Below are 18,390 nucleotides of genomic sequence, written 5' to 3' on the forward strand. Positions count from 1 at the left end.
GAATGTAATGTTTATTTCTCTACCAAAAGCAGCCTCCAACGTCATTTAAAGAATGTGGCAGTATGTCCAACCGGCCTCACAAACGCACAAACCGGACTCACAAACGCAGACCATGTGTATGGCGTTGAGTGAGCGAGCGGTTTGCTGATGTCAATGTTATGAACGGAGTGCCCAATGGTGGCAGTGGGGTTATGGTATTGGCAGGCATAAGCCAAGGACAACAAGCACAATTGCATTTTATCATTGACAATTTGAATGCACAGAGATGCCGTGACGAGATCCTGAGGCTCATTATCGAGCCATTCATCCGCCTCAATCACCTCATGTTTTAGCATGATAACACACAGGCTCATGTCAAAATGATCTGTACACAATTCCTGGAAGCTGTAAATTTCCCAGTTCTTCCATGGCCTGCATACTCACTAGATAATGTTACCCGTTGAGTGTAACCGATGTGAAATGACTAGTTAGTTAGCGGTGGTGTGCGCTAATAGCGTTTCAATCAGTGATGTCACTCGCTCTGAGACTTGAAGTAGGGTTTCCCCTTGCGTTGCAAGGGCCGCGGCTTTTGTGGCGCGATGGGTAACGATGCTTCGTGGGGTGTCAGTTGTTGATGTGTGCAAGGGTCCCTGGTTCGAGACCAGGTTGGGGCGAAGAGAGGGACGGAACCTACACAGTTACATGAGCACGTTTGGGATGCTCTGGATCGAAGTGTACGACAGCATGTTTCAGTTCCCGCCAATATCCAGCAACTTCGTACAGACATTGAAGAGGAGTGGGACAACATTCCACAGGTCACAATCAACAGCCTAATCAACTCTGCAAAGGAGATGTGTCGCGCTGCATGAGGCAAATGGTGGCCACACCAGATACTGTCAGGTTTTCTGATCCACGCCCTCACTTTTTTTAAAGATATCTGTAAACCAACAGATGCACATCTGTATTCCCAGTCATGTGAAATCCATAGATTAGGGCGTAAGGAATGTATTTCAATTGCCTGATTTCATTATATGAGCTGTAACTCAGTACTATCTTTGAAATTGTTGCATTTTACATTTATATTTTAGTTTAGTATAGATTAAATTGAGATTTTGTGTCACTGGCCTACACAATAACCCATAATGTCAAAAGTGGAATTATGTTTTTAGACATTTTTAGGAGGATGGATCAACAACATTGTAGTTACTCAACAATAGTAAACCTAATTGACAGAGTGAAAAGGAAGCCTGTACATAATTAAACATTCCAAAACATGCATCCTGTTTGAAATAAGCCATTAATGTAAAACTCCAAGAATGTGGCTACAACATTAACTTAATGTCCTGAATACAAAGTTATGTTTGGGGCAAATCCAACAACACATCACTGAGTACCACTGTTCATATTATCAAGCATGGTGGTGTCTGCATCATGTTATGGGTATGCTTGTCATCAGCAAGGAATAGGGAGGGGTTTTTTTTAGGATAAAAAGAAACAGAAGGGAGCTAAGCACAGGAAAATCCTGAAGGGAAACCTGGTTGTCTGCTTTCCAAAAGACACTGGGAGACAAACTTTCAGCAGGATAATAACCTAAAACACAAGGCCGAATATACACTGGAGTTGCTTCCCAAGACGACATTGAATGTTCCTGAGTGGCCTCGTTACAACTTTGACTTAAATCTATGGCAAGACTTGAAAATGGCTGTCTAGCAATGATCAACAACCAACTTGACAGAGCTTGAAGAATTAAAAAAATTATAATGTGCAAATATTGTACAATACAGGTTTGCAAAGCTCTAAGAGACATACCCAGAAAGACTCACGGCTGCTTATATAAATGAGATTTCTGTATTTCATTTAAAATACAATTCCAAAAATGTATAAAAAACATGTTTTCACTTTGTCATTATGGGGTATTGTGTGTCGATGGGTGAGAAAAAAGTATATTTAATCCATTTTGATTTCAGGGTACAACAAAATGTGGAATAAGGAGTATGAATACCTTTTGAAGACATTGAATGTATTATTTTCTACTCCACTCCTTTGTGTGAAAAATATACATTTTAATGTACTCACAAGCATTACAAAATCCAGGAGATGTTTCCTGTTTTCATACTCTGGTTACTGGTAATATGCACACCTCACTAAACGAGCTCCCAATGACGTTGTTAGTGTGTGTGTCTGTGTGTGCGCCTATGGATGGCGTTGGTGGTGTGTGCGGGCCTGCATATACAGTATGTTAAGCTTCTGTACACCTTTTGTGTGTTTGCGTGTGTGCATCACTCCCTCTCATCGTTAATCTTATGAGCAGATTTCTGCCGATTAGCATATTATTTAAATCAGCTTTGAACGCTACCCCGTGCACAACAGAATCTATTGCGGCTGTGTCCCATGCCTAAAGCCAGTCTGAAGCCTTTTTGTCATCGCTCATCCACCAGGATGAAAAACATTCCAACTGACTCAGTTAGCCCTGGAGTTTTGAGATTGTTACAGTAGGTATCGCTGCCATTGTATCTTTCCAGTTGAATAGGAATACGTCTTGTCATCTCCAAAGGAATCCCACGTACCATGGTTTAGCAGTTGCAAGGGTGGCACGGAATGTTAATATTAATGTTCTTTTTAAAAGTGAAAGCATGGCATGAGAACAACTTATTTTTTTTAAGGGTAGCCACAATAAGAGGATTATGCCTTTCCTCTGTAGTTGTTTTGTGCGTTTGAGATAACCTTGGCCTTCAAGCCAGAAGTTAAAAGACGTTTGAGACCTTTGATGGCATCTCTCCCATCTTTGTCCAGGCCTGTGTTCAAATAGTATTGGTTTTCCTTCAAATACTTATAGCGTTCGATTGGACCTGCCTGAAGTGGTGGATGAACAGGTGGGCAGGGTTTGCACTTTTGGGAATATTCCATTGGTACCATTGTGCCCGACAAGTTCAAGTGCAGTATTTAAAGGCCCAATGTAGCCATTTTTATACCAATATCAAATCATTTCTGAGTAACAATTAAGTACCTTACAAAAAATATTTGTAAAAAGGACAAAAATAGCTTTTTAGCTAAAAAAATTTTCAAGCAAGAATTTCGGGAGGGGAAAACTAGCTGGTATTGGCAGAGAGGTTTGGAACTCTTTTTCTTTTTTATTGGGCTAGTAGCTCTATACACTCGTGCTCGTATACGATTTCCAGTTTTTAAGTATCCATTTTTGAAGATGATTGATGAGAAAAGTATCATCCAACCTATAGGGTATCTAACTGTCTTGAAATATGCAGACAGACGGATTAAAAGTACATTTACATTGAAATACTTCTGACAGCCAACTTTCTAACTCCGCCTATAACTTTTGGACATTCCCAGAAGGCATTGATTGAGTCATTGTTAGTTTTACACTTAAGACATGACTCTTCCATTGGGCTGTAGAATTTGTGAGTTTTGTCTATGTAATACAGTACATTCTATAGATTAGTTTATACTTGATTAAGTGTAAATACCTTTTTAAAGAATGTCTTCAGTAGGGTAATGGGTATTATAAATACAAGTTTGTTATTAAGGCATATTTAAGTTCGCATGTTCCAGAAGGCATTTAGATATTTTTAAGGCATTCAAAGGCCTCTCCTGTGAAGTAGTGATGTGCGACATATGCCTATCTTCCTGAACCGGGTCACATTTGTCTAAATAGGGACGCTACTTTGTCCCAAAATTGTTTAAGTGTCTAATATTTCTTCTCGGGTGATCTGTTTTTAGTGATTTATTTATTTTTGTCTGCTGATAGTTGCTTCAGTGTTGTTGAGTCTAGGATCACCTTTTAAAATTAATCCCGCTTTGACGTCACACAATCAAGCCAAACACCTGTTAGTCCAAACGTGCGCTTCACTTTCCCGTATCATAAGACTATTGTGAATATACAGTGACTATTGACTATACAGTGTCAACGTTTATGATCACTAGGCTTGATGTACAGTTACAAGATGACATGGCATCATAACCTGGGTTGTTCTGAACAAAAGGAGCCTATGTTTGTCTATTGCAGTGGTTCCCAAACTTTTTATAGTCCTGTACCCCTTCTAACATTCAACCTCCAGCTGCGTAGCACCAGGGTCAGCGCACTCTCAAATGTTGTTTTTTGCCATTATTGTAAGCCTGCCACGCACCCACTATACAATACATTTATTAAACATGAGAATGAGTGTGAGTTTTTGTCACAACCCGGCTCGTGGGAAGTGACAAAGAGCTCTTATAGGACCAGGGCACAAATACAAATAAAAAATGTTGCTCTTTATTTAGCCATCTTACATATAAAATCTTATTTGTTCATCAAAAATGGTGAATAACTCACCACAGGTTAATGAGAAGGGTGTGCTTGAAAGGATGCACATAACTCTGCAATGTTGGGTTGTATTGGAGAGAGTCTCAGTCTTAAATCATTTTCCACACACAGTCTGTGCCTGTATTTAGTTTTCATGCTAGTGAGGGCCGAGAATCCACTCTCACATAGGTACGTGGTTGGAAAGGGCATCAGTGTCTTAACAGCACCTATCCAGAAATCTGGCAGTGGCTTCTGATTAAATTCAATTTTCAATCTCTTGTTCAGATATCGGTAAGTGGACTGGAGGCAGGGCATGAAAGGGTAGACGAATCCAGTTGTTTGTGTCATCTGTTTTGGGAAGGTACCTGCGTAATTGCCCACCCAGATCACTCAGGTGCTTCGTTATATCACATTTGACATTGAAAAAAAAAATCATACAATGATTGAAAGACCCGTGTGTTGTCCTTGTTAATGCAGACAGAAAGGAGCTCCAACTTCTTAATCATAGCCTCAATTTTGTCTCGCACATTGAATATAGTTGCGGAGAGTCCCTGTAATCCTAGATTCAGATCATTCAGGTGAGAAAAAACATCATCCAGACCGGCCAATCTTGTGAGAAACTCATCATCACGGAAGCGGTCAGACAAGTGGTCAGTAAAAAAAAAAAATCAAAAAAATTTCAGTACTTTGCCTCTTGATAACCAGCGCACTATGTCTCCCTGTCATGGATTTTGCGCCATCAGTACAGATACCAGCACATCTTGATCACCAAAGTCCATTTGATGTCACAAAGCTGTCCAGTACTTAAAAAATATCCTCTCCTGTTGTCCTGGTTTCAAGTGGTTTGCAGAAGATGATGTCTTCCTTAATTGAGCCCCCATAAACGTAACGGGCATATACCAGGAGCTGTGACAGGCCCGCATTGAAATGATGTATGAACTGTGCACACTGGAGAGGTCTGTTGCCACTTGGAGACACCAGTTAGACCTCTCACTCAAACCCTTGTATTTTTTTTGTCTTGTGTTGCACCTTCCCCAAATTTTCCAGGAATATTCTTATCATATCACTGAATGTATCCAGAGTATTTTAAGATTTCATTATCAACAAATGTGTGCGAAAAGTACAGTAAATGTAAAATGCACATAAAATCAACAGTGTAATGTTTGGATTGTCCTGATTATGTTAAATTATTATTATTTTTTTAACCTTTATTTAACCAGGCAAGCCAGTTAAGAACAAATACTTATTTTACAATGACGGCCTGATGCACACAGTCAGAGCAGAACTGAGGCCAAACCCTCCCCTAACCCGGATGATGCTAGGTCAATTGTGCCCCGCCCTATGGGACCCCCGATCATGGCCGGTTTTGATACAGCCCGGGATCGAACCAGGGTCTCTAGTGACTCCTCTTGCACTGAGATGCAGTGCCTTAGACCGCTGCGACACTCGGGAGCCAAATTATACCAAATCGCACCAGCATAAGGGGTTAATAATTAATTTATCACCTGGTGATGTGCATTAGGCAAGGTGAAACTCCCGCCCATGCAAACAAGCTGATTAGATGGTCCTTTGTAGATTGTATTTTCAACCAGCAACTATCAGGAAATAACACTGATCAAATGTTTTGCAGTGTTAGTTTCATCAACTGTTGTACAATATGATTCAAAACACAGGACAAACATAATTTTCACTGCACTGGGCCTTTAAAAGAATAGAGGTGAAGGTACTGTTGTTTTGATCGGTTTCTGGCAGTGTCTTGAATTGTATTCTCAAACTAAATTCAAGCACGATATTGCTGATAAAAAGATTCTTTGTCAATCTCCTATCAATGCTTCCTGTTCCGCTGCTATACGATGCCGCATTCTTTGAACCACAAATTATGATCTTGCCTCAGACACAACAGCTGTTGAGCCGGTGCGCCAAAACCTGGCTGTCTTCACCATCCGTCTCTATCCTGTCTACCCATTGCTTTCCACTCAGCTCACCCTGAAAAATGATAGCTTCCTTGAAGTGTGGGCCAAAGCGTTCGACGGCTTCAACCATTCTTCAACCGTACAAAGCGAGGAAGTGTGCAACAAGGCTCCCTGGATTACACCTGAACTCCTCCTCGCTCGATGAAGGAAGTGTTGTGAGACGTGTGTAACTCAGCCTTGATCAGAGGCTTCAGCGAGACGCTAGTCTTCAAAGCTTTCCAAAATCCAAAGATGATGTACTTCATTCAACACACCCAGGGACCGCTGGTGGGGATGGGGGGGGGGGGTCTAATTACTTTGTTGCTGCTACTCGCTTGTCTGCTTTGTCTCTGAACTTAAACAGCAGTGCTATGATGCACACAGTCAGAGCAGAACTGAGGTTCATATTACAATGTAAAGCTATTGTTCAATGCTAACATGTTTTGGTAGGTTGACAGACCGTAGTGATGGGTGCATGGATTTTGACTCATAATGCTCATGTTATCCCAGATGGCATTCTCTTGCATCAACTGTCAACACTTGCACCCCTCATAATAAGGTTATTTAAATGGTCATTTTCTTCTCATTTCCCTCTGTCCAGAGCTGGAGGTGGCCAGGATGAGTACGGAAGGAAATCTGCCCGACCTGAAATTCCCACAGAGCGGCCAAGGCAACTCCATCACCCTGTCGGCGAGCACTTTGAAACAACATGGGAGAAATGGTAAGTGGCTTTGCCTTAAATAAATGTTTACTGTACATCAAGGGTCTCCAACTCCAGTCCTGAACAGCTTTTAGGTGTGCAGGCTTTTGTTCCGTCACTTGGTGCTGGGCTGAAACGAAAGCCTGCATACTCTGTAGCTTATATAATTGTACATATAGCCCTCCGCCCCCACAAAGCATGAAACATTTTACATAAAGTACTCCATTACCAGTTTAAGAATAACACATTCTTTAGACCTTGCCAATGTATTTATATTCAAATTAATATTATATTCTAAAATATGTGACAATAATGTGGACTTGCCTGACTAAATAAATGTCGATTTTTCTGTGGCCTATGTTGCCAACACAGTCACAAAAACTTGGTTCCTTTTGTAATGGAAGGATTTGTTGAAGCCATCATTAGATGTTGTCATCCTCATATTAGCCGTGCGTGTTTTTACCGCAACAGAGCAGTGCAACACCCTACAACTGAAACGGCAGGAAACAAACGAAAGTGGCCACATCGCTTACAAAGCTCACAAAATGTAATCACTAATAATTATAAGGGAGCAACATAGCTTAGAATTTGGCTACAATAATTACACCAAATTGAGGAAATGTCAGATTTTTTAGGTAGACCTATCCCAGTACCTCAATTTCTGAGCTCCAAGTTCAAGTTCAAGTAGGCTACTTCAAGCCTCTTGTATTGTTATAAAATTGCAGGTGTAAGATGGAAACCACAATGCATTTATGATCTTTTATTACCAGATCATATTGTGGAGAACCCCCTAGGCTTTGTCATTATATCCAGAATAATTCATAGGAATAGCATTGGGCGTTGCGCAGTAGACAAGACAAAGACGAGACAAAATTATCACTGTGACTAAAATCTGACTACTAAGTGGGCTGAACAAATTTTTTGAGAGAGATTGAGAGCGTTTCAGTGATAAACACAATTAATATGTAACCGACTGGCTCAAATCGGTCTTATGTAGAAACATTTGCTTTTTTTTTTTACATTGGATAAAAGTAGAGACTAAGAACTACAAAATGGTGTATCATACACTACAGTTGAGGAACAATGGGAAGTCATTTTGCTTTGAAAGTTGATAAACTTGTAAACTCACTTATGAGAAAATGGCCTTTGAATTATTGGTACACCTACTGGAGAGCCCTTCTTTGTCTACACCCATTCAGCATCGTTCACACCCTCTTAAGCTTTAGCCCCACCCATCTTTTTAAGGTTTGATCCGAGCGTTCTGTACTAACAGCAGCAGTCAAGCACCCAAGCTAACTTGCTAGCTACTTCCAGACACAAATGAGAGAACAGCTCACTGAACATTACTCACCCTAGCAGATCTGATTAGGCTGTTATGTTATCCAGAGGTTTGGTAACGGCAACTGTGCTGTCAGATTATCAGTTCGTAAATTCAGAGTGTTTCGCTCTCGGAGCGTTCAGAGCGCACAGCACACTGGACGCTCTTGCCGATGAGTAGGGTTGATCCAAACGTTCTGACCTCACAACGGCACTTAAGCACCCAAGCCAACTGCGTAACATTGGCTAGCTTTAGAGAACACCCCACTCATAATGAGAGAACACCCCACTCTGACCATTTTACTCGCCCTAGCAGAGCTGGTTAGGCTGTTTTCATGTTATCCAGAGCATTGGTGACTGTAACTGTGCTGCTGGCAACAATTTAATTAAGCTTTTTGCTGATGTTTACTGACACCAGCCATATTCAACGGGTGTTGAGCGTTCGTAAATTCAGCATTTATTCTGCACTCTGGCATACTCAGATTCGTTTTTTGTTAAGACATGTACCTAGCTAGGTAAACAATGAACCATAATCCCAACTCATGATATTACTACCCTGCATGAATCTGCAGGTAGCTAACCAACCAGGTTTAATGTTAGCTAGCTTACATTAGGCTATAACTAGCCAAGCAAATGGCTCTGAGATACGAATAATAACATCATACACGTAACGTTAGCTAGCGAGCCAGCCAGCTAGCGTTAGCTAGCTAGCTAACAGTACACTTTAACTTGAAATGAAATCACTTTCTGTCAAAATTGTGTAATATCTGAGATTTAGCTAGCTCGACTGTCTTACCCGTATACACCATGGATGGACGCGTCTCCTGTTGGATGCCATGGTTGCCCTTAGTTTGAAGATGTAATCCGGCGACCGGTGTTTTCTCCATGTCCTTAGCTATCATACTCAAATTCCACTGATTTGAAAACTCGGTCCTCCAGAAAGTGGAGAGCATACACGTAACGTTAGCTAGCGAGCAATCCAGCTAACGTTAGCTAGCTAAAAGTACACTTTAACTTGACATTAGGCTTATGCAATTTTACTACGCGATACATTTAAAAAATAGCCTCGTTAGACAGGATTACCTAGAAATACTGACCAGCTCAAATAGACAGAAGCGTGCTATATGGCAGACCAATCCAAACTCATCTCTTGGCATGTCCAGCCCACTCATTATCTCAGCCAATCGTGGCTAGTGGGAAGGTTGCTGACTTTTTCTGTGGCTTAACCAACTAGGCTCATAATTTTAAATTTTATTAGTATTTACAGATGGCACATACGTTTGTTATTAAGGCACAGGAAAGTTCATATATTCTTGAAGGCATTTCTGTCAAACTCATTTGAATTAAAAAAAAGTTTACGTTCAAACAGCTCTCCTGTGAAGTAGTGACCCGCGACATACGCCTAGTTTCCTGAAACGGGTCACATATTAGCAGCACAGATGCACAGCACAGTTCTGTACAGCAGTGGGAAGGACAAGATGAGTGTCATTCCCACTGCTCCACTCCGGCTCCTCCTCCAATTATACACATTGTGCAAGTGACTCTTGCTTCCCCGTAGCTAACCAGTCACCACCAGCCTTCTAGTTAGCTACCCTACACCTGGTTAAGAAACACAAGTTCCTTTATGAAATTAAAAACAATAGCATACTTGAGTTTAATAGTAAAACGACAGTCTAGCTATATTTTTCTTTCCCGTGAGTATAGAAAAGTACCGTGAGTATGAATTTGTAGTCTCACTCAACCCTCCCACTTTCCCCACTGCATTGCATAGCCACGTGCTATGTAGAACAAACATGCCTCTCTGACATGTTAAATAAGGAATAACGTTGTCTCTACTCATGGAATTTCTATCTGTAACATTCGATAACGCCATTAAACAGCCATTGAACTCTAACTGTTTTAAAGTCTCCATTGGCCTCATGGTGAAATCTCTGAGCAGTTTCCTTTCTTTCCGGCAACTGAGTTAGGTAGGACGCCTTAATCTTTGTAGTAACTGAGTGAATTGACAAACCATCTAAAGTGTAATTAATAACTTCACCATGCTCAAAGGGATATTCAATGTCTGCTTTTTTTAAATCTTTTTTTTACCCATCTACCAATAGGTGCTTTTCTTTGCGAGTCATTGGAAAACCTCCCTGGTCTTTAAGGTTGAATCTGTGTTTGAAATTCACTGCTCGACTAAGGGACCTTACAATTATCTGTATGTGCGGGGTACAGAGATGAGGTAGTCATTCAAAAATCGTGTTAAACATTATTATTGCATACAGAGTGAGCCCTTGCAATTTATTTTATGACTTGTTAAACACATGTTTTATTTTTTTACTTATTTAGGCTTGCCACAACAAACGTGTTGAATACTTATTGACTCAAGACATTTGAACTTTGAATTAGTAATAATTTTGAAAAACATAATTTCACTTTGACATTGTGGGATATTGTGTGTGTAGACCAGTGACAAGAACATCTACATTTTAATCAATTCAGACTGCAACACAGCCACATTGGAAAAAGTGAAGGGGTGTGAATACTTTCTGAAGGAACTCTATATGTTACTGTTATGCAGAAAAATATGTTGGTAGGACAAGGCTATGTATGTTTAAGCACATGGAAGTCAGTGATATATGTTTACTATAGGTTATTGAGGCAATACGAATGTGATGTGGCAAAAATTAGAGGGCATTTAGTTGACTAAAATGGCCCACTGTAATTTTGACAATAACTAGACTAAATCATTATTCAAAGACAAAAATATAACTAAGACGTAATTATATTTGAGTTAAAACGACTAAGACTGCTATCAAAATAAGGTGACTCTTTCGGTTAGAAGCATTCGATTTTACAATCGCTTACATTTTTGTGGATTGGTGTACCCATGAACTGTTTTCACCCGTAACATAAGGTGACACAACATGTTACATTGGTACACTGCATTTCTGAGATCTCGACGCCAAAAAAACTGTCCAACAGCTAGATCCAGGATTCTTACAGGGTTCAAGTTCAACGATTCATTTAGATGATTAGTGATTCATACATGATATAACGACAATTTACACTGCCGTAAATGCAAGGACAGAAAAGTTATGTTTTACAGTATGTGAAAAATCTGTCAACACACCAACTATGAGAAAGGTTTTAAATCAACTCGTTAATTGTATTGAATATAGCTACAGTATTGATCCCCTCTTATATCGTAATGACATGAAAACAAATTGTCAGATTATTATCAATCACTTATAAACAGCGGAAACAAGTCATCCAGTGTAGGAAATCCTCCCTGGTACCCTAGTTTCTAGAAAAACCCATGTCCGGGGCACTCCCCCAATGCACTGCTCTTACTGAAAACCATTGAGCTGCTGCGTTTCTTATGCATCAGTTTGTCTGGTTTGAATCCACCCTTAGAAGTGGTATAAGTACCAGTGTAACCACTGGCAGGGAAAGTAGTAGAGAGAGCCTAGCAGTCATGATTGGCTGAGATAATGAGTGGGCTGGACATACCGAGAGATGAGTTTCGATTGGTCTGCCATACCCGTTACACAGTAATTTTAGAGTTTCCCTTGAATAACATCAATATAATGGAAAGAGTACCAAAATAGTGTTGGTTTCAGGCAGAGGTGACCAACCCTCCTTGAGAGCTACTGGGTCTACATTTAGCTCCAACCATGTTATAACACACCTGATTCTGCCTACTATCAAGGTCATGGAAAGCAGCTAATTAGTATAATCAGGTGTGTTAGATAAGGGCTGGAGAGAGAGCCTAGCAGATGGGTAGCCCTCCATGAGGAGGGTTTGCCACCCCTAACACAAGGTCTGATAAAGTATAGCGCCTTTTTACTGACTTCAAATGGGCAAAGGAGGGTCCCTGGTTGTGGAATTAGTTGTGTTCAAGAGCTGCTTCTAAACTGTAATGAGGCTATTATACACAATACGGGGCTATCTATGGGAGCGGCGCTGACAATTTTTGGACTTTATTACTTGTTCATGCAAATGAACTAATCTCTTACCGCGTGCTCACCACTCTCCACTCGATGAATAAGCTCATGTCCAGCAGTGCTTCATTATGTGTCGAGATGTGTTTCTATTTCCCGTTCATCGAGAGGTAGCACACAAATTGTTTTCCTTTCATCTCGAGTAAGTGATCCAAGTCGAGGCAGGAGGGGAGTGTGCTTTCATATCGGAAGCCTAAAGAAAGACGCCAGGAGAGAGATAAGGGAGTGGAGAAGGAAATAATGAAGAGTAAATGTTCCCTTTGTCAGTGTAGGCAATAATGACATTTCGTTGAAGTTGAATTAAATCGACCTCTCGTACCTTACTGAGGAATTTTTTTGTCAGCCTCGACACCTTTATTGCTGTTGATAACATGCTCGGAGCAGCGAATGCATTTAAACCATTTTCTATATTAGTTGGCCTAAATAGTTTCAGCTCTCCCTAATCCTGTGGAATCAAACATCTAAAAGGAATGAATTACCGTACCTCAAAACATATTGATTCTGCAGTTATCCTTATTTTGAAAGGTCTTATGAATATTTGAATTTGAATAAGTTAACTTGCTGAGTGCTTACAACTTTGTTGAACACCTGTCAGTTGACACCTGTCAGTTAAACTGTAGTGCATCCAATGCCATTTCACCCTTGAGCAAGGCACTTAACCCCAAAACGGTTGACTGGGTTTCTCAGGCATATAAACTTTGCAACATCAATCCTAGGTTTACAAACTATCCCTTTATTCACCAAAAAAACAAAAAAAAACATTTTGACCAGATGGTCATTTTTCACCTTTGGATTTATTTTTGTTTTCTGGCACTACTTTCCCTGCTACTGAAACCTCAATTTGCCCTTTTCAGTCACATACTGTATACAAAAACATTCTATTCTATGGTAAAATATGATCAATACATTTCAATAACACACATTCAGGCTATGTCGGTGGTGGCAGGGGCTGTCTCAAGTCTCAATTGCCTTCAAGATCTTCCTCGCCTTAATCGCTCTGATCTGAAAGAACTGAACAGGTGAAAGCCAGCCTAATGATGATCTTCCGCCATTTTTGTTTTCACCTGTCACTGCAAACAAAGGGGAGGAGATTAGGAGAGGATTTTCAAGCCGTGATGTCATATTTTATTTCCTAGGAGAGATCCGGATGGCCTTCGTCCTGTATAAACACATCGGAGCCTACCTGTCTACAGAGAATGCCAGCATGAAACTGGGCAGGGAAGCCATGGCCACCAACTACTCTGTCATTGTCAATTCTCCCGTCATCACAGCAGCCATCAACAAAGAAAGCAACAAAGTCTACCTGTCCGAACCGGTCATATTCACCTTGAAACACCTGCAGGTACGACACACACACACAATTACGGACGTGTGCATGCACACACTAAACACACACACTTTGGGATTATCATTGAATTCACTACTAAACACCTTGGTGGACACACATTTTCTTCTATTGGGATTGGTACAATTTGGGATTGGTACATCCATTTTCGACTTGTAAATTAATGAAGGAAGTCACCCCTTCAATTTTTACCTCAGTTTCTTTGACAAGAAGAAAGCATGAAGAACAAAGAGTAATCTATCATCACATATTGATGATGCACAACTTTGTTTTCATTAGTTTTTTCCCTATAAGTTTTAGAACAGAACTGTCGAACCTGGAAGGCTAGGGTGATAGCAGCGTTCTAGCGTTCTATTGGTCATCCCTGGAGGCTGGTTAGTCATTGCCGAAGCATTAACTTCCTCCCCGACTGCATTATCTTCCCCTCGCACGACTCCCAACAGCGCCCAGAGCCATTATTAGGCAGGTTGAAAGACCTTGAGAGTAACTTGCAGATGACTGTGTGTGTGCAGTGTGTGGGAGGGACAGTTTGTGAGGAGAAGGAGTTTGAGAAAAAAAATAAGATCAGAGAGAGGTAAAGAGAGGGGAGAGGAACACTAAAATAAAATATAAGAGAGAGAGAGCTTATGTTTTTTTTTCAAAATGAAACTGGAAATGTCACACTCGGGGTCAATGCAGTTATTACCGGGGACCACCTGCCTTTCGCTTAATTCCTAGTTTTGTCAGAAGACACAGTGCTAGAACTGTCTGAGGATAATGTAGGCCATTGCCGCTTTCCTACCTTTTTCTCGGCCCACTGGTCTAATCTCAATAAAACAGTGCTCTTATATAAGTGTATGTGGTTCCCTAGACTTGCACTTGTGACAGGACATGTCATCTCCTGAACTGCTCTGTGCTGTGTCTTCTAAACAGTAGAATATTGTAAAGAGTCTTCTAAAAGAGTCTTCTAAGTCTTCTAAAAGAGTCTTCTAAGTCTTCTAAAAGAGTCTTCTAAAAGAGTCTTCTAAAAGAGTCTTCTAAAAGAGTCTTCTAAGTCTTCTAAAAGAGTCTTCTAAAAGAGTTATCTAAAAGAGTCTTCTGAGTCTTCCAAAAAAGTATTCTAAGCCTTCTAAAAGAGTCTTCTAAGTCTTCTAAAAGAGTATTCTAAGAGAGTATTCTAAAATAATCTTCTGAGTCTTCTAAAAAGATGGACCAAATATATGAGGGTCTATATACTGCAGGTATGCACAGACTAGAGTGGCGCAGTGCATCTCAGTGCAAGAGGCGGCACTGCAGTACCTGGTTCGAATCCAGGCAGCATCACATCCGGCTGCGATTGGGAGTCCCATAGGGCGTCGCTCAATTGGCTTAGCATCGTCCGGGTTTGGCCGGGGGAAGCCAGCTTTCCTTGTTAAATAAAGGTTAAAAGTTAAATAAGAATTTGTTCTTAACTGACTTGCCTAGTTAAATAAAGGTTAAATAAAAAAGTACATTAAAAATGATGTATAGGAGTACTTCTCATAGCCTGGTCCCAGATCTATTTGTGCTGTCTTGCCGACTCCTATGGTCATTGTTTTTGTCACATTTGGCATGACAAACTTCTCCTATGATAAGTATGGCCTGGTCCCAAATCTATTTGTGTCGTTTTGCCAACTACTGTGGTCATTGTCATACCAAACACCCCCATAGTATTTGACTATACAGCACCAACAGATCTGGGACCAGGCTATACTGCTCTAGTATTTAGTTCCATCACTATACAATTAATAGCCCTTAGATCAGAGGTTCTGGATCACTTGTCCCAGAGGACTGTGGCTGTCCTCTAGTTATTGTTTCGCTTTCTTGCCTCCGCACTTAATGGACTAATTAAAGTGGTTAATGGGACAGAAGGTCACCTCGTCTGGTTTTTCCAGTCCATGCTGCACTATATCCAACTAGCCATTGGTTGGCTGTGTGGAGGAGAACTCAATCAGACGGGAAATGTATGTCTGGAGAGGATCTGCTGATTATGGATGCTTCTCAAATGGTATCCTGTTCCCTATACAGTATAGTGCACTACATAGCGAATATGGTGCCATTTGGGACACAGACTATGTTCCACAGTCACAGCTTTAGCAACATTGTGAGAAGCATTTTGAGGATTGGGGTTACACACTTCTGCTATGGACAATCCCCTCAAACGCACACAGCATTAAAGTGCAATTTGAAGTGGTCAGACAATATCTAGCTGCAAGAGATGGCGGCTTTCCACATCAGTTAAACTTAAAACCAGACCTATTTCAGGCATTCATATAGGGCATTCATATAGGGCATTCATATAGGGCATTTGTATGCATTGGCACATTTCTCCTCTCACTCTTTATCTGCATTAAGCTCGAAAGTGACTGTTTTAAAACGGGCCAGCGAGATAGCGGGAGAAGCTAGTCGTTAAGGCTGCCGCCTGACAGAGAGCGGCGGTGGCGGCCATTAAACAGCGGGGCAGTCTATTGTCTCACAGTGAAGGTTAAAGCGAAAGGTCGAAAAACACAATGAATGGCTGCTCCATCGGCGCTCACCGCCGCCATTAAACTAAAACCAACCGCTGCAGTGGGGGGAAACCTGCACCGCCACCGGAAAAGGGAATCAAGGGGCTATTTCCGAGATATTTAGTCTTGAAATGGAGCACTGTAGAGTTATGCTGCTGTGGCATGTCAAGGTTATGGGAGGCTCACCTGAAATGAGCTCCATGCGTTTCTGTTTAACCCAGCCACAGTCTTGGCTTTTTAGAATGGATCACTCAACCTTCAATCAATGTGTTTGTGTTTTTCCTCCAACTAGCTTCATTGTGCTGCTGGGGCCCATATGCTAATTGTTATGTGGTTTATACCCCACAGCAATCCAAGGAAAGCTTTAACCCCAACTGTTCTTTCTGGAGTTATTCCAAGAGGACCATGACGGGATACTGGTCGACGCAGGATTGCCGGTTGCTAGGTACCAACCGTACTCACACGACGTGCTCTTGTACCCACCTGACCAACTTTGCCGTCCTAATGGCTCACGTGGAGGTCAAGGTAAGGCCTTTTCCACCATCTCATCCCAAACCATGTTCAGCCATTTTGTTTCAGCTCAGATCCAGTACAAGCAATACAAATCCCATGAAACCATACATTATATTGTGGCCTTACAGATGGATAGCTCCCTTTTGTGACCTTCACAGCAGCCCATTCTACAAAAAAATGAAAGGGCCACTATTGAGTGGCACTGAGTTAAGATCCAAATCTAAGAGCTTTTTTTTGTGCCAAAAGCATCCTTAGTGTTGAGTGTGTGTTCATTTGGCCCTTGCAGGAGGAAAATGCATTTGAGATTTCAAGAGATCTTTGAGGCTTTTCATTGAGTCGTCCGCGTACCTACTTAGCTTAAAATCATTTTCAATACCTGAATGCATGGTTAGATGTTCCAAACACCCTGATATTCACAGGTTGATGGATTGAAGGCTCTAACCACTAGGCTACCTGCCACACCTTTTTAACCCTTTACACTTGTGGGAATTGGTCTATGTGGATAGGGCTAAATATGAAAAGCATAAGCATGATACTAAATGAAGAATTTGGACATTATGGGAAGATTTTAAGTCATTACCATCTCATTACCGTGAGAGGTCACCAAGGGGTCACGGCATATTTCAGCTGTTCCTAATTTTCGAATGTCTTCTTGTTCCCGAACCTCAACCCTTGCAGTTTCCGGGGGGAACAAAGACTCTTATGAAAGAAAGATTTAGCGAAAGGTTGCATTTATTTTGAAAGCGTTAATTTACTTATTGCGTCTTTCTGCTCTCTTACATGGGAGAAAATATCTGTAAGTTCTGTCATTGCTCTGTGGTTGCTTCATCATCGGTTTTAGCCTTTTGGGAAAACAACAGAAAGAGAGATGAGAAATAGAGGTTTGACAGACAGAAGCAAAGTGAAGATGTGAGAAGGGAAAAAAGGAGTGATGGAGGGAAAGAAAGCGAGAGAGTGAGAGAGAGTCAAAATATAATAAAACGTGTGGGACTGTTTGACAGAAGATAAGAGGTGAGTAGGGAGAGAGGGAAAGATGGCGGGAGAGAGAGTGAGAGTATATATAATGTGAGATGTGTAGGATTGTCACATGAAAGATTGGCCTGTAGTTTGCGCTGTGCGGCGGTGTGAAAGTGGCACTGTTACCGGCGATTCTCAAGGGAGAGGGAGATGGAAGGGATTGTTGGCCAGAAAAGAGAAAGATAACTTCTGTCACCGCAAGTTTGAGGGCCACGCCACTGAAGGCCCCAGGACCCCCAAGGCTTCGAGCTTTAGTCAGTGAGGAAAGAGGACTCTATAATGCCTGTCCCAGTTGGCCAAAGGCCATATAACCACAGGCCCTTGGACCTCCCTTAGCCCACTCCCCTCCAACAGTCTGCCCCCACTCCCAGCCAGCCAGCCACTCTGGTCCGGAGAGGTTTACCCCTAGTGAGCAGGAGTCACTGTTTGTCACTCAGCCACTTGGCTTGGGGAAGCTAGTGTGCTCTAGCCTCGGTCTCCAGCCGGGCCATGAATACAGAGGGAAGCTGTGAAGAATAGGAGCCTTAACAGAAACAGAGGGCAAAATTGGAGTGAAGGAAGCGCTTTGTCATGTGATTCACTGTGTGGAAAGCGCTGGATGCTGGTGTTGCATTCAGGGGGAAAGTAGATGGTTCTTACATCCCAATTCCAAAATGTCTGCATTTATCTACTCTATATTTCTGCTCGGTCGGAAAGGCAGAGTGTCATCGGAAGACATTTCAAGGAAATGCAGGCATCTTTTGACAAACTGCCAAGGCATTCCAATCCGGAAGCGCAAAG

The 18,390-nt window shown here is 41.5% G+C and overlaps 1 protein-coding gene across 14 annotated transcripts in view; it reads left to right on the forward strand.

The window, feature by feature from the left end:
- The window catches only part of LOC115194263 (adhesion G protein-coupled receptor L3-like), a 302,955-nt gene that overhangs the window by 239,702 nt on the left and 44,863 nt on the right, over positions 1 to 18,390 (forward strand). For all 14 annotated transcript variants that reach the window (XM_029753843.1, XM_029753842.1, XM_029753847.1 and 11 more), the window contains 3 exons: positions 6,830 to 6,949; positions 13,368 to 13,573; positions 16,429 to 16,605. In XM_029753843.1, coding sequence (XP_029609703.1) covers positions 6,830 to 6,949; positions 13,368 to 13,573; positions 16,429 to 16,605 — 503 coding nt within the window. The remainder of the gene's footprint in view (positions 1 to 6,829; positions 6,950 to 13,367; positions 13,574 to 16,428; positions 16,606 to 18,390) is intronic.

The sequence above is a fragment of the Salmo trutta genome, chromosome 5 (genome assembly GCF_901001165.1).
Source record: "Salmo trutta chromosome 5, fSalTru1.1, whole genome shotgun sequence".
NCBI classification, from domain to species: Eukaryota; Metazoa; Chordata; class Actinopteri; order Salmoniformes; family Salmonidae; genus Salmo; species Salmo trutta.